Here is a 25,411-nt window from a genome sequence, read left to right on the forward strand (position 1 = left end):
CTGGGGTATTTATGCGGCACCATGGTGGCGCCACTCCAGGGGGCGCCCAGCCGACCCGCTGAGTGTTGCTAGGGTAAAAGTTTCTCCGACGGCTGTGCACGCGGCACGCACACACACCTAACTGGAATGGATATGAGCAACACATCTCGAAGAACAATAGTTACAAAGGTGAGTAACCTTGTTTTACTGCAATACAAATTAAGTTACATTAGCAAAAGCACACCAGGCTCTTTGGGGAAGTGTGAAATCCATTAAGACTATTAGATCATCTCCCTCTCCCCTGAAATACAGCCACCACTGGAATGGTAAAGCACCTGCATACAACAGTTTGTGAAACTAATGAGAGACTTTTAAGTAAACCTATCTGGCCAGGATAGCAAAGTAACACCTTTACTCTTGCAATAGTATCATGGGCTTTTTAAATGGCCCTGGATAATCAGGAACTTGTTTTTATGTCCCATCTGAGTCTACATTTCTAACAGCACATTTCTCTTCACCATGCCTCCTTTACCCTAATGCTAAGGCAGTGGTTCCATAAGACTGACTGCTGTCTATTGAGCATCGCCGCCACATCCTACAGCACTGGGATTTTCTCTGCCTGCCATGGGGGTATGGGCACAGGCTGTTTAATTATTCAACAGGCATCAAGCTCCTCCTATTGTTCTCCAATCCCATGATTAAGCATCCTGCTGTAGTGACAAACTCCTGCTCATGTTTTGAAAGGAGCTAAACAGAGCTGGCTTTAACATCAGGTTAAATAGCAGCTCTCTACCTTACACAAATTGAGTGTGCCCAGAATTGTATGGTCCCCTAATATGCTCATAACATCTCATGTAAGAGTGCCCTATAGTTTATAAGCACATCAAACACGGTTTCAGTTAAATATGCTGCTAGCAATATTAGAGCCCACTTTAAACTGTTTCAGCCTACATCATCGTATCAGTAACGCTTCAGAAAGTTTCCCCAATATTATCCCACTGTGCATGAAGAAGGAGGCTTTATAGCTCCCAGAATCCACTGTTTCTAAAAGCAGAGCCAGGCTCTGCAGGATTGGTATGCAGGGGACACACTAAAATGATTTGGTGCAGCCCCACTGCAGCTGTAGAGCAAAATGGCAACATGATCGGCAGGTCTAGCATGGATCCAAGTTGTGCATAAAGCAGTTCCAGTTCAATAAGGAATGGTAGTCCCATAACCAACCCCTGAGCCCGAGCAGCAACATCAATAGAGCTCTGGGGCTGGTACCAACAGAAAGCGAGAATGAAGTATTGAGCTTTGGAAACCTTACCTTAAAAATGTATCTGTTTGAAAAGCAGTAGTAGATTTAATAAATTATCTACAAGTGAAGTTCATGGTATTTGTTACCTAGACACTCAACTTCCCTGCTTTTTATTCAGCACTTGAAGATTGCAAATATACGTACTCCATGTCCTAAACATTGATTCGCTAGTGTCTGGAAGACACCAGCATTTTGAGGGTTAAGTTTGATGACCTTTTACCTTTACTGGGCAAATGTTTGGACCCCAGGGCCCTATCTGGGTGGGAAAATTGCATGCAAGGCCATGAATGTAGGGCTGGGGCAGGTGATTAGGGGGCAGGAGGAAGTGTGGGGGGGGTGCAGTGTGCAGAAAGGGGCTCTGGGCAAGGAGTTGGGATGCAGAGTATGGGGAAAGGACTCAGGGAATGAGGTTAGGGTGCAGGAGGGGTGTGGGGTGCAGCTGGCCCTGGGAGGCAGAAGGAGTTTGGGGTGTGGGCTCTGGCATAGTGCTGCTTACCTGGAGCAGCTCTAGGGTGGCAGTGGCATGTACCAGGGCCAAGGCAGGCTCCCTAGCCCCACAGCATCCCTGCAGCCCCAAGGGGGAGGGAGCGTAGAGGGCTCTGTGCAGTGCCCTGGCCTGTAAGTACCTTCCTCAAAGCTCCCATGGGCCACGGTTCCCTGTTCCCGGCCAATGGGAGCTGGGGGGCAGTGCCAGCAAGCAAAGGTAGAATGTTCCCCCCCCCCCGCCCCCAAAAGCCCTGCCGGGGCACACATAGCCCATGGGTTGTAGGTTGCCCACCCCTGCTGTATTGTGACATACTGGTAAGTGCACTGAAATAAAAGTACTGAAGTTTCTGTGCAGTTCTGCTTTGTAATGTTTGTTGATGTACTACCCCTATAAAGAAATCCAACATGAATACAGCTAGCATCTTTAGTTGTCTATGCTAATAGCATCACAGAATGAGCCATGTACATTGATTTGGACATAAGGAAAAAGTAGTTGAATTCAAGTTTTTTTTAAAACTATAATACTGACAGCCCAACAAACTGAAGTTAAATTGCTACTAAGTGTACTTTGGCCTGATAAGGACAGGTATCCTATAATAGTTATCCTTCCACTCACCTAACACCTGCTATAGTATTACTGTGGACTACTGCCCTCAAGTGGTAATTTCATTTGAGCCCAGTACCATTCTCAAAGAAAATGGGAGCACTGCGATTAGAATATAGGACTGGGAGTCAAACACCTGAATCCTATTCCTGGCTATGCCACCAGCTTCGTGCGTTATCTTGGGCAAGTTACTTTACATCTCTGCCCCATCTGTAAAACGGGGATACCAATACTCTTTCTTCACAGGGCTGGTGTGAGGCTTAACCTGTTAGTGTTTGTAAAGAGTTTTGATACCTTAAGATGGAAGGTATTACAGCAGCCTGAAGCATTGCCCTAATGTCTACAAGAGAGACTTGATAACTAGTTGGCAGCTGGTTGTTGAGGCTAGTGCTTATCATCCTGACCTGTACTGCCTCACTGTTTACTTGTGCTTCCTCTTCAGCCATCTGATGTCTCTTCTCTTACACTACTTGCAAGCACTTTAAGGCAGGGACTTTTGTTCCATTTCTACGGCACCCAGGGATACTGGGCTATGACTAGAGATCCTAGGTGCTACCACAATTCCAATGCTTTACTACAGCTGTGTTCATCATCTTCCGAAGTGAGTGCTGGAGTAGTGCTGAAAGTCAAAGGAAAGAATAGGGGAGGGAGACGAACAGTGATAAAAGGTATGTGTAAGAATAAAACAGTTAATAAGCCAGCTACTTCCACTGCTTCTGCTATTAGGTTAACTTGTGCTTCAGACAAGCACAGCTAATAGTTATTTTGAGGCAGTCAGTCTAGTAAGCCTGGTTTCACACCCTGCCCAATACTTGCCCCACAAAGTTTAATGAGTAACTCCTTTGCCTCAGGTAATACCCAGTGTAACAACAGATCCTTTTGTCTAATGATTGGGCAGGGGGGAGATTTGCATTATCATTTGGAGCATTTTTACAAGGGTGTCAGTTCTACAAATAAGTAGAATGGCTCTTTCTACCACTGGGCAGAAGAGAATGCAATATTATTAAATTTGACAGTGAAAAAAAATTCACACAAAGATTAGTCAGCCTTTAGCATTACATGTTTTTCTTTAAAATTGGTGCTTCTGGACAGGATACCAATCTCATGATATACAAGAAAAGCAGTCATCCCACAGCTCATTGAAGGAGGAGAGGAGTTCTACTGCCATCATATGGGGCTCACGTTTTAACAGCTACACCTCAACCCCGATAGAATGCGACCCGATAAAACACAAATTTGGATATAACAATAAAGCAGTGCTCGGCGGGGGGCTGCACATTCCAGCAGATCAAAGCAAGTTTGATATAACACGGTTTCATCTATAACGTGGTAAGATTTCTTGGCTCCCGAGGACAGCGTTATATCGGGGTGGAGGTGTACTAGGTTACAGCATAGCACAATGTTTCCTGTTTCTATTCGGAGATCTTCTGAGGGTCACACTGATGCAGGTTTTTCCAATGGCAAACGTTGCTTGGGTCATTCTGAATGAGCCTTATGTGATTGATATTTAGCTTAATCTTCTATTTCTGATAAGCAAATGAAAGTGCAGTGCAAGGTCCATTTATTCCCTCATTTCCCCATTATGTGCAAGACCTGATTATACTCAAACAGCTCCCATTACATACTTGCTGATAGATAAAGCTAAAAGGTTCTACATCTAAAGGACCAACTATATTAGAGGATTCAATGATTCCATGGTTAAGCACTGCAGTTTGGTAGACCTAATGAAGTAAGTTATTTCAAGAAATGTTACCCCCTTCAAATAATTCGACAAATCAATTTTTTAACCATCAATGCAGCAGAGTGTTTGAGGCCCCTCATTCCATCCTCGCCTGTCTCCTTTAGTGAGCTAGTGCAGCATGTGCACAAAATGGTCCCTCCAACGGTTGCAGTACATCCATAATTTTTAATCACAGCTCCCTGGAGTAGGTGCAGCATGCATTTGTTAGTCTTTTATCTGTTGAACGGAAGGATTTTTGTAGTGTCCATAGTCCTGAATGCTCATTAAGCAGGTACAATATAACCACTCTAAATGTATGCAATACTATATTATCACCTACATATTTGGCCTGTTCCAGTGGCCGGGGGGAACAAGCACCCAAACCACAGCCCTGCCCTTCCATACAGTTCATCGCCCCCCTCCCCTCAAACCCCCACCTCTGCACTGCCCCTTCTCATTTGTAAGGGGGGGGCATGGGCCCCTCCCCGCCCCATTCCAGTGCCCTGCCCATACATGAAGGGCACCATTTTAGACCTAGATGTACCTCCATCCCATAAAACCTATTAATCTATTTCCACCATTGCACATATATTGTACACCACAATAAGCTGAAGAGGCCAAACTTAGGAAGTTGAAGAATTGGAACTCTTAGGTAATGTTTTTCATGCAAAAGAAATTACTATCATATTGTTAAACCCTCTTGCACTGTCTATGTGTAACCCTGCCTCGCACTCCCATTTTTGAGTCTTTGACCTCTATTTTCTCCCACAACAGTCTTTTGGCAGGTTGAAAGGTATGCTTTAGCCTTAGTTAAAAAAGTGGATATTGCTATAATACAAGCCATTCCAAATTAAGCTACTCTATCAGCTTTTACAAGGATCCACATATATACTTACCATTGGCAGCTTGCATCCAGGAATGCTGGGGAAATCATGGTGCTCCATGTGATAGCCTGCATTAAAGGTGATCCAGTTGAGAGGTCCATAATAAGAATAGGTTTCATAGCCTTTTAAGAACATGTAATGTTCTGCTATGAAGTGCCCAGCAATTGGATGCAAACCCATGCAAAGTAATGTGCCTGCTATTAAATAAACAACAGGCTTCAGGCCCCATAGGTAGTAGATTATAAAATCAACAGAGAATTGCACCAAGGCATTAAATATTTCCATCTGAGTAACTGCTTTGGGGTTCACGTAAAGAGGTCTCAGGCCGTAGAAGAATGGTTGGAGGATGAGCCAAATAAATTTTCGAAATGGAGTGCAAAAGAACCAGCCTTCAAAGTCAGTTGGAACATCCACATCCAAAGTGTCTCCACCAAGGTATCGATGATGGTCAATGTGGTATTTCTTGAAGGAGGCAGAGTAAGGAAGTCCAAATGGCAGGTTGGCAAACACTGCAAACCATCTATTCCACTTAGCCTGCTTGTTACCAAAGGCAACATTGTGTGAAATATCATGGATTGCTAGTGCCATTGAGTGATTGATGCAGCCCCCAAAAGCATAAGCCCAAAAGAAAATCCATTTCCAAGATAAATTTTTCACCAAGTAGCAGGCTAGAAGCTGTGTCAACACCATTCCAGACACAATCCATTTTAAGTGGGGATCTGGTCCCATTAGAGATTTAATTGTTGGATATTTGGCTAAAGGGGGGTGGGGAGGGAGAAAAAACAAGACAACTCATTAAGTATCAGGAAAGTAAGCATAGTCACCATGTGCATTCCTCTCTAATTTCTTCCACTAAAAGTTTATGCACCGGGGCCTAGTCATTCAGAAAGTAGTGCACAGGTACAGAATTACTTCCATGTGGTGTGCATTAACCCTACTGAAAGAGTAGCTTCAAACACTGTTACCCTGCACCAAGCCTCTCTTGAGTAAAATGTACAGCTCTGATATCTGGGCCCTGGTACCCCGTGCACTGTTAAGTGGAATGGGGAATGTGTGGTTGTCTCCTAAGAGCCACTAAAGTAAAAACTGCAGGAGCACCTTGTATCAAGCAAGTCACTCCCCTGGCTATTTGACCTGATCTGATTGACATTTCTCTGCTTTGGATAATAGCAGATTGATGGTAGAACCACAGAATGGACCCCAAAGTAGACAGAGGTGTTTTGACACCCACAAACTAGAGGTGCTAGCAGGGGGGCAGAATATTGGATACAAGACATCCACAGAGAGCACTTCTGTGCTCTTTTGTACAGATCCTACTAAGGGAAAAACACTAGCATTTTACTCATTAATCTGACCTTTTTAAAAATCACCAATGGTTGTATCAGGAACCAGTCCTCGTTTGCACTGACATCGTAAGAGAAACCAATGCTATAACTATCAGGAGAAAGGAAGGAAGATGAACGCAAAAATATGGAAATCTACCACTTATTAGCCTTAGTAAAGTTACATACCAGGGTCAGGTATGAATGCCACCCAGAAAAATCCATAATAACCTTATATAGTTCTGACTGAGGGTCTTCACAGCACCATGGAAAGATAGTGCGAAGAGGTAAGACATCTGATTCATCCCCCAGGCTAGTTCATGATTGCTGCATACAGAACATTTACTAAAATGCTATGTCCAATCCAGTTTTAAGTAGTTATCAATATATGTACCTACAGCATTAGAAATCCATTACAAGACATTTGTTATATGGTAGGAACATGCTTCTGATATAAAAGATGTAAAGTATTTGGCAACATATTCCTTTAATTGATCAGGATGTCCTATTTTGCACTTTACTCTTTTGGGTGTGTATAAGAAGTTCTATTTTAACTGCTAACCCTCAATTTACGCAATATGATGGGATAGAATTAGTGTGTAGTAAAAGATATTGACAGTGCTCGGCATTTCCAGTTAATACTAGGTACTGGGAAACACAAATCCTTGGAGGAAGGTGCTATATAAATGCAGCATGTGTCACTCTAAGTGCCCATAACAGGAGCTGTGTGTATTCATGAAGCATCATGAACTTCAGTGGTGACAATGTTATCATAGAATATCAAGGTTGGAAGGGACCTCAAGAGGTCATCTAGTCCAACTCCCTGCTCAAAGCGGGACCAATCCGCAGACAGATTTTTACCCCAGATCCCTAGGTGGTCTCCTGAAGGATTGACTTCACAATCCTGGGTTTAGCAGGCCAATGCTCAAACCACTGAGCTATCCCTGTGCCCCCCCCGCCCCAAAATAGGTGTCAAAGAAGAAACCATATGTTTTACATAAGGATCATGAATTCAAATTCTTCCAGAAGGTATTACACAGTCTGTAAATTCTGATTTATTCTTTACAATGAAAGGAGATTAATTTGACTAAATATACTGTGGGGAAATCATGGCATCTCTACTCATACTCTTACTTGGGAGCCGGAGGGTTGATTGGCTGGGATTAGTTCAGATTGTGATTGAGGATGAAGAGGAGTTAAATTAGTAATTCAGGGTTAGAATCAGTCTCTGCAACCCAGTAACATCTCACTGTGGCCAATACCATATGCTTCAAGGAAAGGTGCAAGAAATTCTATACAAGGCAGTTATGGAATGAGGTTTTATATCTTTATTCGATAGGATAAAAAAAAACAACTCTGGATGTTCTCCCCATGCCAAGTAGTCTGATCTTGAACCACAAGCAGCTTTTTGCTTCAAGATATCATGCAGCAATGAATTCATAAGTTACTTATGTAAAAATGTATTTCTTTTTATCAGTTTAAACATGTTCCCGTGTGGTTTTGTTGAATGTCCACTTGATTTACAAGAGGAGAAAAAAACACCCCACCACAAGAATGTACAATTTACTTTGTGTCCCATTTCATTATAGCCTCCTAGTAGGTCCCCTCTTTAAAGAGATCCTATATCATTTCCAGTTTTTCCCTCACATGAGATTCTATGTCCTTATCACTCATCTTTGGAGTCTTATTTCTGCACTACCCATATTAATAAGCCTAACTCACATGGAGAAAGTTACAGAATCAATTCCTTAATCTGAGAACTGTGGCTGCAAACTGTATTTGTGTCCACACTGGGTGATGGATGATTTTTTTTTTTTAATCATTAGGACAAGTAAATGTCATCTGACCATTACACCACAGTTGCTATTTCATCAAGATCAGATTATGAAGGTGTGGAACAGTGCTGCTGTGGATACTGTAAACATCGGAGGCAATGCAAATAAATCCTGTGACTTTGCCAGCAGTGACAGGTGTAGCATATACAGGATACGGAAGATTTGTACTAAAATAAAGATTCAATTAAACAGAGAAAAATGAATTTCCATAATCTCAGTAATTCAGTATTATTTATAATGTGGGGGTTCCCAGAGGCCCCATTGTGCTGGACACTGTACAAATACACGGGAAGGCACACCCAGCCCTGAGAAGCCTGCAACATCACTTTTTTTATTCCTATTACCAAAGCATGTATGAGCCCTAGTCACAGACCAGGACCCCATTGTATTAGGGGCAGACACGCCAAACCCATGGGAAAAAGCTGCAGAAATTGGGCTTGTTTTTGGCTTGTAGCTTTTTTTTTTTTTTAATTGGCTCCTGGCAAGCGGGGACGAGGGGGGAGAGAAGAGGGTCAGCAGTGCACAGTGGGCCCACCAGTCCCAGACTCCACAATGGGGGAATCTAGTCACAAAATGTTGGGGTTCTGAGGGATTGGCTTGTTTTGAAATGGGACCAGCTTGATTTTTGGCTTATTGTGAAAGTAGAGTGCTCATTTACCACATGAAAGTTGGTGAAAGTTCCTTCCTTTCTCCTGATTAGGTGTATAAACATACATAATTAAACAACCGACACGTTCTTATTTCAGATGAAGATAGTAGATTTTAGTATGCCATGGGATCATTTCTCAATACCCAGCCAGCTAGCAGCATTAAGGCACAAGGCCTTCACGCAACATCTCATCCTGAAGGATGGCATCATGCAGTCCTTTGGACAGATTGCCCACTGTAGGCATTAAACCACATACAGTGCATTTCTACCTAATGCAAACACCCACCGGAAAAATGTCTACTCATATATTAAAAGGAAAGCATCTCCTGAATAGTTACATAATTCAGATTCTTGTCATAAGAACATAAGAACGGCCACACTGGGTCAGACCAAAGGTCCATACAGCCTAGTATCCTGTCTGCCAACAGTGGCCAATGCCAGGTGCCCCAGAGGGAGTGAACCTAACAGGTAATGATCAAGTGATCTTTCTCCTGCCGTCCATCTCCACCCTCTGACAAACAGAGGCTAGGGACTCATTCCTTACCCATCCTGGCTAATAGCCATTAATGGACTTAACCACCATGAATTTATCTAGTTCTCTTTTAAACCCTGTTATATTCCAAGCCTTCACAACATCCTCAGGCAAGGAGTTCCACAGGTTGACTGTGCGCTGTGTGAAAAATATCTTCCTTTTCTTTGTTTTAAACTTGCTGCCCATTAATTTTGTTTGGTAGCCCCTAGTTCTCATATTATGGGAACAAGTAAATAACTTTTCCTTATTCACTTTCTCCACAACACTCGTGAGTTTATACACCTATCACAGGGGTAGGCAACCTATGGCGGGGTGCCAAAGGCGGCACACGAGCTGATTTTCAGTGGCACTCACACTGCCCAGGTCCTGGCCACCGGTCCGGGAAGATCTGCATTTTAGTTTAATTTAAAATTAAGCTTCTTAAACATTTTAAAAACTTTATTTACTTTACATATAACAATAGTTTAGTTATATATTATAGACTTACAGAAAGAGACCTTCTAAAAACATTAGAATGTATTACTGGCACGTGAAACCTTAAATTAGAGTGAATAAATGAAGATTTGGCACACCACTTCTGAAAGGTTGTCAACCCCTGCTCTATCAGATCCCACCCCTTAGTCTCCTCTTTTCCAAGCTGAAAATTTCTAGCCTCTTTAATCTCTCCTCATATGAGACCCATTCCAAACCTCTAATCATTTTAGTTGCCCTTTTCTGAACTCTCTCTAATGCCAGTGTATCTTTTTTGAGATGAGGAGAACACATCTGCACACAGTATTCAAGATGTGGGCATACCAAGGAATTGCCCTTATATAATAAGATATTCTCAGTCTTATTCTCTAACCCTTTTTTAATGATTCCTAACATCCTGTTTGCTTTTTTGACTGCCGCCACACACTACATGGACATCTTCACAGAGTTATCCACAAGGACTCCAAGATTTTTCCTAATTAGTTGTAGCTATTATTGTCCATTATTTCAAAGCCATTTAGTTGCTTAGAGTATTTTTGCATACATATTTAAAAGATAATAGAATAGTTGACTGATTGTGCAATATACACGATACCTTGCACTAGAATGTAGGTACCAGCCACATCTGAAAGCAACATTTTCTGATCATGCCATACTGATTGTATTGAAAGATACAGTAATAAGTACAGAAAAGAGCTTACAGTCAATTCAAGTACCTTACTATCTGCATAAGTTTAGCTCAGGAACAAGACTGTGGTTAATTTCAGGAACACTGTACACAAGAAACCCTGAGGTAAATTCTGACATAACAGTTAGTGACACAGAAAGATTGTCCTTAGGTTAATACTGCCAAACATTTGTTGACTATTTTTCACATACCCTTTAGTCTCCTATGCCATTATTGCACTGCCAGAAAATGGAATTGAAAAGAATAGCTAAGATTGCTAGGCTTGCTATACTGACATACAGCGGGGGGGGGGGGGAAATAAATAAATAAAAAAGGCTCTTAAAAAGGCCTCCTGGTTCACAAGTGAAGCACGTGCAAAGTATTCATTACTTTGTTGTTCTGACATATGCAAAACATCATGGCACATGCTAATGAGGCTCAACTTTAAAATAAAAGGGTAAATTTCATCCCTTAGAATAGTCAATCAGAACTGATAATTGCAGTTTAACCATAACTAAAAGACATGCAGATGAATGAGATCCATTGACTAAGAAGGGCTATGTCAAAGTGGGTGTTTTATATAAGGTCAACATTTATGAATCAGGCTAAGGTATTCCAAAGGCATAGGAAGAAAGAAATATTTTCACCTGAAAAAGTAATACACACATTCAGAGCCTGTGATACTACCATAACAACTTTTCATGGATGCTTAAGTGCTTTGGCCCGTGTGGCCTAACAATAGCTATCAGGCCTTGGCATGTCCTAAACAGAAACATTGGTTCTTTAAGAAAAGTCTCATATAAGGCTACTTGAATCGCCTGTGCAGCACTACACATAGAAAAACTCATTTTAATGGACATTTCAGCCCTTTGTTGCAGCACAGCAACTTAGTAAAGCATCCTTAATGGTAGCTGGTATTAGTACAGACATTCGAAGAGTAGCTCAAAGGGATGCTGGTCAGAGCTTACCTCAATTTGCTTTTTGCTTAAATAGGGCTTGTACAGCGTGAAAGGTTGTGAATGGTTCCAGAGGTAACATTTTTAACACAAAAGATGTTCCCCTGCAGCATTTTTGGCTCAAACATTACAGCATTGGACTAGAGTCTGAGACACTGACTAGAAAAGTGGCTAAACAAACACTGACTACTTTCACTGCACAATGGAAGCAAGTGAAGGCTGTGCTGTGTTGAGATGGTGCCATATTGGTGCGGCCATACTGAATGAATGGCGTGAGAACATATCTTGACATAACTGAACTGCGAAAGAGGATTCTGGAAACAGAATCTCTCTCTTAGCATCAGGCAGATGCCAGAGGTGAAACTGACTGGCTCCATGCTGTGTATATTATTAATACTGATCTTCGAGTCAGTAAATATGTCCACTTGAAAGAAAATAAACACATGTAGAACATCTTGAGCGGAGCCTGGGCTGACCGGGACATCTCGACCCTGTTGAAGGACATCACACAAGGGGTTGAAGTGAATGATTGATAAGGGAGTGAATGTGGGGGTAATGTTCAGTTGGCATCACTCTGCAGTCTCCTCCTCAAGTATCAATTGGGTAAAAAATTAGTAGCCACACACCCACTGGCCATGATTTTAAGACATGTGACTCCTTTGAAGAAAGAGTATAAAAATCAAGCAAATTAAATTACTGTTGAGGGATTCCTTAATTAAAACACTTAATGCTGCTAGACAGAGTAGTCAGAACTCTGCTCCGTGGGCTCAAGTAGGACTGTGAACAAGGGTCTCCGGGCAGGCAAGGCCTTGCCTCGAGGGAATCCGAGACAGACCAGAGGGCTGAGGAGACCAGACTTGGAGAGAAGAAGCCATCCATAGAATTGGTAACCACTTTCTCTGTTTTCAAGCAGGAACTGTGTGAGGCTAGCATAGGGCCTGTTTGTGTAAGAGAGACTCGCTAAGAGGAATGTATATCACTTAACATGTCCAACATAGGCATTATATGCTTAAATGTAACCCTTTACCACTTGTGTAATTTCTTCTCAAATAAACTGCAGTGTATGCAAGATAATTACTGTGGACCTTTTTCACTGGTATGACAGTAATCTGCTCCACTGGGAGCCATTAAAGATCCATTCCAGGGTAGTAGCCCCCTGGTGCCAACCACTGCACTTTTAGAACGGAGACATCCCCTCCCTGCAGAGCTACCTGCCATTTTGTATTCAAAGGTAGCCTGCTTTATGCACTGTGCTCTTTCATGGACACCTTACTTTTGTTTTGTATGGTTCCCCCCCACCACCACCTTCATCTTATGCAATGAAGGTCACTGATTGAAAGTAGATAGCTGTTCTTTGTGTATGGGAAACAAAACATTTTGTAATTTCTTTTAATAATCTAAGTTACTAGCAACAAAATTAAGGAAGTTTACCCTAAAAATATCCCTTTAAAAGGTTCAGAATGAGGACCATTAGTACGCTACAAGTCACTCACTAGTAGTTGCTCACTGAGGTCACCTCAGTCAAAAAATGGTTTTGAAAATACTGTAGCATATTAGAGTCAGTCATCTTGTTACATTAATGTCATATGTTAAACTGGTGCTGTGGAATTAGTCTTCCCACATCTAAGACCCCTCAGTCAAATGGGTGCGGGGCAGGATTATAACTATACAAATAGAGATTTCCAATTATAGTTGGAGAAATCTTTTCAACATGGCAAGAAATAAGTAGGGGATAAAACCTACTAATACTGGCCGAGGCTACTGCTCCGTGCTCCCCCTCTGCATCAAGAATGGCAGTTCATCTCTTGCTCTGGGCTCCTCCTAGTGTTGCCTCAGAGAGCTGAGCAGGTGGTCCATTCTCAGGCTACGTCTTCACTACCGGCTGTATTGGCGGATAGTAATCAATTTCTCAGGGATCGATATATCGATCCCCAAACGAGCTCCTGTCGACTCCGGAACTCCACCAACGCGAACAGCAGTAGCGGAGTCGACAGGGTGAGCCGCGGACGTCGATCCTGCGCCGTGAGGACAGTAGGTAACTCGATCTAAGATACTTCGACTTCAGCTACGCTATTCACGTAGCTGAAGTTGCATATCTTAGATCAATTTCGCCCCCCCCACCCCCCCATGTAGACCAGCCCTCACATGCAGAACAAGAGGCCTGCAGTCTGCCAGTGGCAGGACAGTGGGGACATTTCTCCGTACTGACATGAGAAGCTCACATCGTATATTTAATGTTTATAGTGGCATAATTATGCATGGCATGTTAGAGAGAAAGACAGAAGGGAGGTTGTATGGCAATAAGGAAAGAGCTCTAAAGAAGCAGGGGTTAGAACTATACTTCTGTTTAGCAGAGAGGGGAAGTTTTATTCCCTCATCCTCCTCTTTACTTTGACTCATGACTAGATGACAATAGCAGCAACATGCATGTGCAGTGGAACTAAGGACATTCCCCTTCACACTAGGCTTTCAAAGGGCATTATAAGCAAAGGGGTGAGGGAAGACAAAAAACAAAAAACCACAACCCAGTGACACCTGGGCCTCCAGGACAGTGCCCTGTTAAACAAACATGAAGTCACTCTGAAGTGACTTCCTGCCAGAACAAATAAGAGGCACAGCATATTTAACCTTACCGTACTGCTGCACCCTTTAATTGATCTGGTATTTATATGAAAGAAGGATCAAAGTAAATGTATTTTCACTCCATTCTCTCATGAAAAGGCTTTGTGTTTTTCAGCAGCTCACCAGAATGAACAAATCTTTTTGTGTGTTTTAATCCCTCTCTTCACCGACAACCCCCAGCAAGCTAACTTGGGGACACAAGCACCACATAATTAATAATGATAAACCAGACGACTTTAGATACAGAAATGTTGCACTAACCAACACGTAAACTCCCTCTCCCCCTCTGGCCTAGGTGAAGTAATATATTCCCACACAGGTGGCAAAGGATCTCCCAGTTTCTCTATTCCCTCACAGAGAGGGAGCTCTTGGACCAGATGAGGACTGGATAGATTCTGTTCAGAAACCCTCAATACAACTTTTAATTAACCACCAGGTGTGCTGTTGAGTGACAAGAGACATCACAATGACGGGATATTTGTGGTGATTTGGTGTTATTCTCAATGTTGGCCCAAAAGAGACAGTTTGATATTGAGAAATAGAGCAAAGCCAGTATTACTGCAGGTATTGTAATTAAAAAAAAAAAAAAAAAAGTATTTGCTATTAAAAGACCAAGGACCAAAAATGTAGGACACAAAATATACAAAAGCAAAGAACATTTTTACAATCTGAACTTCAGTTCGTCTTAATTTGAGCAAGTCAAGTAAAATAATAAATAATTAGTCTAAATGAGAGGTTGGTTGTGATGTTCCCTAAACATATCTGGGCTTTCAGTTGGGATGGTTTATTTCAGATTAAAAGCATCAATGAAGACAGAGTGTAAAGTCTCCATGAGAGAAGCATAATAGATGAAGGTCAACAGCAGCCATTTTGAACTTATTCATCACAGGGTGTGCTTTTTTAGGTAAAGTAAAGTACCCAATGTACAGCAGGATACATAGTAAAAACAGTCTTAGGCCACGTACCAATGCAGCTAGGCTGCTGTAAGATTGTCCGTGTAGCCACTCTATGCTGACGACATAATTAAACCACCCCCATCACGCGCCTGTTGCCAAGTCAGCAGGAGAGCATCTCCCACCGACAGAGCACTGTCTACACCGGCACTCCTGTAGGTGTAACTTGTCATCCAGAGTATGTTTCCCCTCCTCCCTCCCCCTACCCACACCGTTAAACATCATAAGTTACACCAACAAAATTGCTAGGTGTAGACATAGCAGCCAAATAGCCTTTACATCAGTGACTCAATCACAAAGTCAGACACCAGAAAACAACGGTGATTTCTTGCAGTTGCTCACTAAGGCTGTATCTACACTATAGCCTATGTCAGCAAAACTTATGTTGCTCATTCACACACAAGTTGCACAAACATAAGCACTTGTGTGCACAGCGCTATGTCAGCAGGAGAGGTTCTCCTGTCAACATAGCATATGCCACTCACGAAGGTAGGTTTTTTTTGCCAACAGAAGAGCTCAATCCTGTTGGCACAGAGCATCTTCACCAGATATGCTGCAGCAGTGCAGTTATACTGATACAGCAGTGCTGTACGTATAGGAATAAGTCTTTCACAAAAGACTTACCCTGTATTGTAAGAACAAAAAAATGGTCATAGTGGGTCAGACCAATGGTCCATCTAGCCCATACCCTGTCTTCCAATAGTGACCAATGCCAGATGCTTCAAAGGGAATGGACAGAACAGGGCAATTATTGAGCGATTCAGTCCCAGCATCTGGCAGTCAGAGGCTTAGGGACACCCATAGCATGGGGATGCATCCCTGACCATCCTGGCTAATAGCCATTGATGGATCTATCCTCCATGAACTTTTAATATATATATTTTTTGAAACACAATTATAGTTTTGGCCTTCACAACATCTCCTGGCAAAGAGTTCCACAGGTTGACTGTGCATCAATTACACTGTTTTCCTTAAGAGGGAACAAAATGAATTTGTCATTCTAGAGACCTGGTAATTAGATTTAGAGTTAAAAGGTAAATCACTTTCAGCTATAACATTCAAAGCCAGTCACTGGCAAGGTTAACCGATTCAATCATTATCTCAGCTGTATTTAAGCACCTCTGTTCTTTTAAAGTAAGTTCTGTGAAGCAAAACACCATTCTCCAGTAAAGTTTATTAGAATGGTTTTATAAACTTAGATTTGATCATGCATGCAACTGAGGTCTCATTCTATCTTGTCTTTAATATTCTGCTCATTGTGGTATCTGGATGCCTTTATCTAACTGAAACTAACATTCATTGTGTCTGAGTTATTGATTTTTAAATTATGTTCTCTTACAATTAAGAATTGGCACCACCCACTGTGGGTGAAAAGTCTGGGCCAGGCAGCGACACACAGCACGTCCTGGAGTCCAGGATGGTTTTCAATCTTATTATACCTGGTTGCATACATAGGACATCTCCTGCACTGCACCATACCGTCTAGCCCATGTCTGATCAAGGACAGTAGAGTATTGACCTGTATGAAGCCCTGCAAGACCAATGGCTAATTGTGCCCTCTCTCTGCTCTGCTCTATAAATTATCTGTTTTATGCTATGCAGAGTATAAAGGTTAATAATTAACTAGGAAGCAAGTAGAAAGAGTCAGCAAGGGCTTCCCCTACCCTTAACACTACAAGGCAGGGGGAGAACATTGCTAGTCTGTATGGGATACAGTACCAGATACGTTGTCAGCTCTCAAATAATGGGATAACCATAAGGAGGAGTGGGAAAGTGAGAAAGACAACAGGACAGGGGGAGATAATGGGTAGAAACAGAACCTCAGGAGGCTAAGGAAAAAAAGAATAAGATGAAGAAAAATTGGAGAAAAAGAGCAATCAAATTCAAAGAGATGGGGGGGGGGCAAAGGGCACAAACAGGCTAAGGGAGCAAGTCCTGTTCCTCCTTTGCCTGTGTTCAGGTATGAAGAGTTACACCATTGGATAGGCAGCAGTTCCAGTCCTGTTGAACTCTGCTACTGTGACATAAGATAGAGTGACAGTTTATCCATCAGATAGACAAAACCTATATTGTATAATCAAAATCTTGAAACTCACTTTCTGAGCAATGGGCAGTTAGTACCAATTGTGGAGGGTGAACATTACTGGCTCACAAGACAAGATGGTCAGAAAATAGTGAACATGCTTTGAAGTCTGAATTTTTTTTATTTTTCTAATCACCATCTCCTAAACATCCTTCAGTGACAAAATGGAAAAAGAAAGGGAGAGAAATGGGAGTGGGGGAAAGAGGGGACCAAAACAACTTTCATTTTTTCTTTGAATTTTGTTGAAAAATTGGAACATTTAAAAACCACTAACTTTTTCTGTTAAAATTCTCATTTCAGGAGAGAACGTTTCATCAGAAAAGTTTCAAATGAAAAAATTCACTTAGTTCTATCCCCAGGTAATGGCCAACTGTGACCCAGGGTGCCAACTAGCAAAGGGTTCACATTGTTCTTTACAAGCAACTCCTGTCTGAGACCTGACAAACTCATACATGTAACCCATTGCTTCCTTGGTGTTTATCCATAAAGGGTAGCATATGAAGTCTCTACTGAAAGCTTGTAACTACTCAATACTCAGTCATTATGAGATGTGTGTACAAAGAATAATGCAACTATGTTGAAAATTATGGCCTTGGAGTGAAAAAATAAGTAACCAGGGAATCATGTGTCTCAGTAATAACCCATTCAAGCAGGAGGGAGTGGTCATCCCTCCTGGGCTAGCCAATTACGTAGTGTACTGCTCAATTGTCCACCTTTGCATCAATCCAGAAAAAAGGCAATGAAAAACCAAAGAAACTATATGCATCAAAACCACTGGTGACAAGGAATATGACAGTGAGAGGATGGCTCTGTCTGTGGATAAAGGCAAAAGACTGATTCAGTATATCTCAGAGTACAGAAAGACATTGGGCATCCATTCATTGAGGAGGTACCTTGATGAATTAGGGTGCTTCATGAAAGACTGTCGTGGCTCCTTGGGACCAGGAAACACTGCAAAAGACTAAACGGTGGGCATGGGAATCTACTCTATTAGATATTAATATTACTCTTCCTATGTGCTCACATTTTGCTTTTTATGTAACCATTTGTTTCCATCACTCACACTTGTTTCAGTTTCAATCTCAATTCTCTAAATTATTTTGTTTTACTATACTCAAACAGATGTCAGAATAGTCAGAGGTAAAACTGCTAAACCCAGTGTGCACTGTTCTGTTAGGAACCAGAGATCTAGGATTTCTGTGGGAATTCAGTGATCTGGGAATGGATATCACAAGAGGATACTTTGAAGTGACTCAGAGGCGAAAGTGCATCTATTGTCAATGGGTAGGGCTGGTATAGCCCAGAGGAGAGTACTTGAGTGGCCATCAGGCTGCTTGCATCAAGGGAGCTAGCACAGGTAAGACTCCCTTATGCTAAAGGCAGGCGGCAACAAGGTGACTCACAGCCCTAGGTGCTCCAACAAGTGTCTCACTCATGAGAAAGAAAACCCATCAGAACAATCCGCATTTTTTCTATTTATTAAGCTGTTCCCCAGAAGGATGAAGGCGGCACTGGACAAGGACTCCAGAGAGCGGGGATCAACTTGCAGCTTTGGCCTACCCATTTTGCTGGCAAGGATGGACATAGGTTCCCCACCGCTGGCTTAGCCACTGGGGTGGAAAGGGAGATGTGGGCAAAAACTTTCTTCCTATCAGGCGCAACTGACCCACAGAAAAAAAAGTCATGGGCCACATACAGCCTCGCAGAAGCTCGGGGCTTCCCCTAGGCTCTGGAGTGGGGCTAGAAATGAGATGTTCAGGGTGCAGGAGGGGGCTCCAGGCTGGAGACAGGGGTGTGGGCTCCAGCTGGGAATGTGGGCTCTGAGGTAGGACTGGGTATGAGGGGTTTGGGGTGCCGGAGGCACCCTGAGGATGGGGCCAGCGGTTGGGGTGTAGGCTTCAGGACAGGGCTCAGGGATAGGGGTACAGGGTCTGGGAAGGAGTTAGGTGCAGGAAGGGGTTCCAGCCTGGGGTTCAGGGTATGGGCTCTGGCCAGGCAGTGCTTACCTCAAGTGGCTCCCAGTAAGCAGCATGGCTAAGGCAGGCTCCCTGCCTGCCCTGGCTCTGTGCTGCTCTCAGATGCAGCTGCCATGTCCCTCCACCCCTTAGGCGGAGGGGCCAAGGGGCTCTGTCCGGTGCCTATGCCCTCAGGCACCACCCCCGCAGCTCCCATTGGCCATGGTTCCCGACCAATGGGAGCTATGGGTGCAGCACATGGAGCTTCCCTGATCACCCCTGTGCTTAGGGGCTGCAGGGACATGGCCAAACTTTTAACAGCCTGGTGGAGTGAGCCAGCACTCATGGCTCCAGCTCTGCAGGCGGACACTGAGGCTCAGGGCTTCCAATCCACAGTGTGGAGACTTGCTGCAGGCCAGAGGTCCCGCCTGGCCTAAGTAAAGAAAACCACTGCTGGCCAATCAGAATGGAGTCCCCAAAAAGCCAGCCATTTGGAGCAGAGCAAAAAAAGCTAAATGGCACAGCAACTGAGCACCCCCTGGAAATTATTCAGAGCAATCATTCTGCTTGCCCACTTCTATAACTGGCCCTGACCACAAGCTTCCTGTGTTACAGTAACAGCTGGCTCAAGGTAGTGCCTAGATGCCCTCCCCTCCCAAGATGAGGGTCCCACTGAGCTATGTGTTTGTACAGTGCTTAAAGAGTCTCTGCCCTGAAGAGCTTACTAACTAGCCAGGACAGATGAAAGGCAGGAGAGAGAAGAATTACCCTGTTTTAAAGATTAACTGAATTGTCTGAAGTCCTACAGGAAGGCTGGCTGAGCCAGGAGTTCTGGGTTCAGTTCCTGAGTCCCACTCTACTGTCTTAACCACAAGACAAATCTGCCTCTTTTACAAGTACTTTAAGAGCTGTGCCCCATTTCACAGGAAGAGATATCATGAGTACTTAGATTAGCAACAGCTGTCTCCTACAACAATTGCAGCTGATGAGTGTTTCTCGGAGGTAACCCCCATAACAAACACATTCCTGTATTGCAGCCTTGATGTGGCCATCAGGTTGGACAAATCAGAAATATACCCTGTGACACACGAGTGGAAAGCATAGTGATTTTTGTGGCTTGGCCTACAGCCCTAAAAACACACATCAGAACACACTTTCTTATGTGCTGTCTACCAATACACTCAACAGATTTATCTTATTTAGGAATCCCAGTCAATCTACTCAATGCCTGTTTGATAAATGGAATGGCCAGGCTCTTTCCTCATTCACATAAGAATTTTACTCTCAAAAAAACAACCCACCCCCACTGTCCTAAGATTACAGGTGTCTGGCTTGGGCAGGGGTGGGGAAGGAAGAGGAAGAGGAAGAGAGAGAGAGAGAGAGAGAGAGAGAGAGAGAAGAGGAGCTGTCTTGGGTGGGTGAGCTTCGGTGGCTTGCAGTGTGCAGGAGATCAAACTAGATCAGGGGTTCTCACAAGAAATTTTTTGGTGGCCTCATAGCATGGCCACCAACTCTTGCTGGTGGCAACTGACAAATTTTTCCTAAAATACTTAAACTTTAGAACAACAAATGTGCATATATACACATCTAAATCATTGTAATTTATGTAGATTTTTTTTTTTTTTTGCAAACAATAATTGACAGTTGTCTATTCTTTACTGGACCTAAACAGAGTAGAAACACAAATAAGGTGCTTTGCATGTTTTGCTTTTTCGGTTGTTTTTAGACTTGATAGCTAGTAAGTTGTTCCTGTGAAAAGTGATATTTGTTAATATTACTTTTCACAGCAGACTTACTCAGCCCCAGCAAGCTGGGGGGAAAATTAAGAGGGAGGTGTAGGGGGGTATTGGAGGCAGCAGATGCCAGGGCTGTGGTGGTGGGTGAACCTGGGGCCAGAGCATGAAACCCCTGTGGTTAAGGAAAGGACCCCACCTCCACATGGATGGAGCCAGAGTCCCACTGCCCCCAGAAAGGTGGTGAACTCCCACTGATCACCTGCTCTTACACAGTGTTTGTGGCTCCAGAAGGGGGCAGCCCTTACGGGTGGGCCTGGGGAAGGGGCTGTTGCTCCCCCCACCCCAATCCCATCCCATCACCACCCACAAGGCTGTGACCGCACAAAATGCCCCTGGTGGCCACATTTGAGAAATGCTGACCTAGATGATCATGATGGTGCCTTCTGACCTTAAAGACTATGAGTCTACTTTTGAGGAAGTGTCCCAAGGACCTCATTTTACTACCTAGATTTGAATGTTTTTGAAATACTATATTTCTGGTGAGCCAATCCTTGGCATGGGTTAAAGCAGTAAACATTTATAATAACCAAGGCACGTTGCAAGTCACTGGAATGGGATTTTTATTTTTGTTGCTAGGACATGAGTCCTATGAATTGCTGGCCTCTCTGCCCCAACCTGTCAAACTGTGGCCTGGCAGACCATTCTTACACACCATCAGAAAAGTTATACCCAGCTCTGCCCTGCAGTACCTGTGGTCTCCATCTCAAAAAAGATAAATTGGCATCAGGACTGGCTCCAGGCACCAGTGCAGGAGGCAGGTGCTTGGGGCGGCCAACAGAAAGGGGCAGCACGTCCAGGTCTTCGGTGGTTGGTCCTTCCCTCCAAGAGGGACAGTAGAGCTGCCACCAAAGTGCCACCGCTCATGGCTTTATCTTTGCCCCACCTCCCCCTCACTGCTTGGGGCAGCAAAAAAGCTGGAGCCAGCCCTGAATGGCATTAGAAAAGGTTCAGAGAAGGGCAAATAAAATGATTAGGGGTTTGGGATGGGTCCCATATGAGAAGACATTAAAGAGGCTAGGGCTTTTCAGCTTGGAAAAGAGGAGATTAAGGCGGATATGATAGAGGTATATAAAATCGTGAGTGGTATGGAGAAAGTGAATAAGGGAAAGTTATTTGCTTGTTCCCATAATATAAGAACTAGGGGCCACCAAATGAAATTAATGGGCAGCAGGTTTAAAACAAATAAAAGGAAGTTCTTCTTCACACAGCCAACCTGTGGAACTCCTTGCTGGGAAAGTTGTGAAAGCTAGGACTATAACAGGGTTTAAAAGAGAACTAGATACATTAATGGAAGTCCATTAATGGCTATTAGCCAGGATGGATAAGAAATGGCATCCCTAGCCTATGTTTATCAGAGGGTGGAGATGGATGGCAAGAGAGAAATCACTTGATCATTGCTTGTTAGGTTCACTCCCTCTGGGGCACCTGGCATTGGCCACTGTCGGTAGACAGGATACTGGGCTAGATGGCCCTTTGTTCTGACCCAGTATAGCCATACTTTGTGATCAGGTGCTCACTGAACATGTCTGATCTCTACTTGCCCCAACTCAGTTCCTGGCTCTTGACATTTGTGTTACAATTCAGTACAATCATTGGCCAAGCTGCTGCTGTTCACGCCAAAAGGGAAGGTGGATCAGTTCTAGTCTAAGGTAACTTAGCTATGGGAAAACCTGATATACCAATAAGCCATTGCCTCCTTTGCAAGCAGGACAGGAGGCTCCAGTAATAAGAATTCGCAGGCTGGAGTAGGAATTCTTCTGCAGAACACGCCACAGCTGAACAGTTGAACCCTGCAGGTGTTAGGCCAGAGCAGTTTGCTGATGATTGGCCGCTCCTGAATGACTCTCCCAGGGTTTGTGCGGGGAAGGGGACAGAGAGCGAGAAGAGGAAACAGCAGTTTAACAAACAGGGGAAGGGAAGATTTTCACCCACAGAGGAAGACAAGCTCCCACGATAGCAGCGTTCCCCGAAAGGGCCGGGCCGGGCCGTCCCCTAGGCGCTGCAGCGGCTCCCCGGCGCGGGGGACGCAGGTGTCGGCGAGGGAGCGCTGGCTGCGGGAATGGGCGAGCGACCGACGGGACCCCGGAGGCAAAGCGGGGCGATGCGGCTCAGCGCTGGGAATGCCAGGCACCGGAGCGGGATTCCAACAGGCAAAGGGCAGAGCCGCTCGTCGCCGTCTCACTGCGCGGGCCATCCCGGCACGGCACGGCACGGCACGGCACGGCACCGCACGGCCCGGCCTCGGCAGCTGGGAAGACAGGTACCTGCCCGCGCCCTCCCCGCGGCGGCTGCCAGCGGCCGCTTCCCCCCTGCCCGCGGCGGGCGCCTACCTAGGATCTCCCGCCGCCGCTGCGTGTGGGGCTGCTCCGTGTAAACCCACTCGAAGTCCCCGCGGGTGACCCTGTTGCCCATGTTCACCTGACCAGTACTCCCAGCTCTGCGCCCCACCTTGCCCGCCGGCCCAGGCTTTATACCGCCTGGGCTCACCAGGCTCCCGCCTCCCCGCCCAGCCTGGTTCTGGGACTGGCTGCTCCATCTCCGACCAGCTCTTCCTCCCCCCTCAGCGAGCGGGGCTGGGCCTGCCTCCGTCCCGCCCGGCTGCCCCAGGCCTGCCCCGCGGCCGAGAGGCCAGGTTGGGGGAGCCACTAAGGTGAGATATGGGTCAGGCTGGGTTACCCTGGGCGGGGCTGCACCCGAATGGGACAGGTCAGGAAGCCTGGTAAGGGTGAGACTGGGTAACTCGGGGGTCGGGAAGCCAGGTGCGGGTGAGACTGGGTTACCCTGGGCTGGGATGGGTCGGGAAGCCAGGTGCAATTAGACTGGGTTATGATGGGGTGGGAAGCCAGGTGTGGATGGGACTGGGTTACTCTGGGGTGGGATGAGTCGGAAAGCCTGGTAAGGGTGAAACTGGGTTACCCTGGGGTCAGGAATCCAGGTGCGGGTGAGACTGGGTTACCCTGGGGTGGGATGGGTTGGGAAGCCAGTTGTGGATGAGACTGGGTTACACTGGGGTCTGGAAGCCAGGTGCGGGTGAGACTGGGTTACCCTGGGCTGGGATGGGTCGGGAAACCAGGTGTGGGTGAGACTGGGTTACCCTGGGCTGGGATGGGTCGGGAAGCCTGGTAAGGGTGAAACTGGGTTACCCTGGAGTCAGGAATCCAGGTGCGGGTGAGACTGGCTTACCCTGGGGTGGGATGGGTTGGGAAGCCAGTTGTGGATGAGACTGAGTTACCCTGGGGTCGGGAAGCCAGGTGCGGGTGAGACTGGGTTACCCTGGGCTGGGATGGGTCGGGAAGCCAGGTGCGGGTGAGACTGGGTTATGATGGGGTGGGAAGCCAGGTGTGGGTGAGACTGGGTTATGATGGGGTGGGATGGGTTGGGAAGCCAGTTGTGGATGAGACTGAGTTACCCTGGGGTCTGGAAGCCAGGTACGGGTGAGACTGGGTTACCCTGGGGTGGGATGGGTAGGGAAGCCAGGTATGGGTGAGACTGGGTTACCGTGGGGTGGGATGAGTCTGGAAGCCAAGTGCGAGTGAGACTGGGTTACGATAGGGTGGGATGGGTCGGGAAGCCAGCCGCGGGTGAGACTGGGTTACGATGGGGTGGGATGGGTCGGGAAGCCAGCCGCGGGTGAGACTGGGTTACGATGGGGTGGGAAGCCAGGTGTGGATGAGACTGGGTTACTCTGGGGTGGGATGGGTCAGAAAGCCTGGTAAGGGTGAAACTGGGTTACCCTGGGGTCTGGAAGCCAGGTGCGGGTGAGACTGGGTTACCCTGGGGTGGAATGGGTCTGGAAGCCAGGTGCGGGTGAGACTGGGTTAGCCTGGGGTGGGATGGCTCTGGAAGCCAGGTGCGGGTGAGACTGGGTTACCCTGGGGTGGGATGGGTCTGGAAGCCAAGTGTGAGTGAGACTGGGTTACCCTGGGGTGGGATGGGTCGGGAAGCCAGGTGTGGGTGAGACTGGGTTACCCTGGGGTGAGATGGGGTGGGAAGCCAGGTGTGGGTGAGACTGGGTTACCCTGGGGTGGGATGAGTTGGAAGAGGTGGGGTGGCATGAGTGAGACTGCAATGGGCCATGCTGGGTTAGAATGGTCTGTGGGGGGTGGGCTGCCTTAGGACTGATGGCCTGCAATGTGAAGAGATGGGTTACTGGAAGATGGAGGAGCGTTGAGTTAGAGAGGGCTGGAAGAATGGGATGGGTTGTGTTAGAATGAGTTACACACGGCTGGGTTGGGATAGAGAGGGCTGGAACTGGCTGGGTTGGGTTGGGATACAGGGGGTTAGAATGGGATGGATTGGAATGGGTCACGTGGATATAGGCTGGGTTGGAATACAAGGGGTTGGAATGGAATGGAATGGGATGATGTGTGTTAGAACAGCTTACACGTGCTTGGGTTGGGAAACAATGGGTTGGAATGAGGTGGGTTGGGTTGGAATATGTTATACGGAGATAAGTGGGTTAGGGTACAAGGGGTTAGAATGGGGTAGGTTGGAATGGGTTATATGGAGATAGGTGGGTTGCTATACAAGAGTTTGGAATGGGATGGTTTTTGTTAGAATGGGTTATATGGGGATAAGATGGGATGGGTTCGAATGG

The 25,411-nt window shown here is 45.4% G+C and overlaps 1 protein-coding gene across 1 annotated transcript in view; it reads right to left on the bottom strand.

Moving 5' to 3' along the window:
- DEGS2 (delta 4-desaturase, sphingolipid 2) overlaps positions 1–23,240 on the bottom strand; it is a 31,449-nt gene extending 8,209 nt beyond the window's left edge. Inside the window, exons 1-2 of the mRNA XM_032763497.2 lie at positions 23,145–23,240; positions 4,986–5,728 (exon numbers count right to left, since the gene is read on the bottom strand). Of these exons, the coding sequence (XP_032619388.1) occupies positions 4,986–5,728; positions 23,145–23,226 (825 nt within the window). The 5' untranslated portion in view covers positions 23,227–23,240. The remainder of the gene's footprint in view (positions 1–4,985; positions 5,729–23,144) is intronic.
- Positions 23,241–25,411: the final 2,171 nt, after the last annotated feature.

This window comes from Chelonoidis abingdonii, chromosome 4, assembly GCF_003597395.2.
Source record: "Chelonoidis abingdonii isolate Lonesome George chromosome 4, CheloAbing_2.0, whole genome shotgun sequence".
Classification (NCBI taxonomy): Eukaryota; Metazoa; Chordata; order Testudines; family Testudinidae; genus Chelonoidis; species Chelonoidis abingdonii.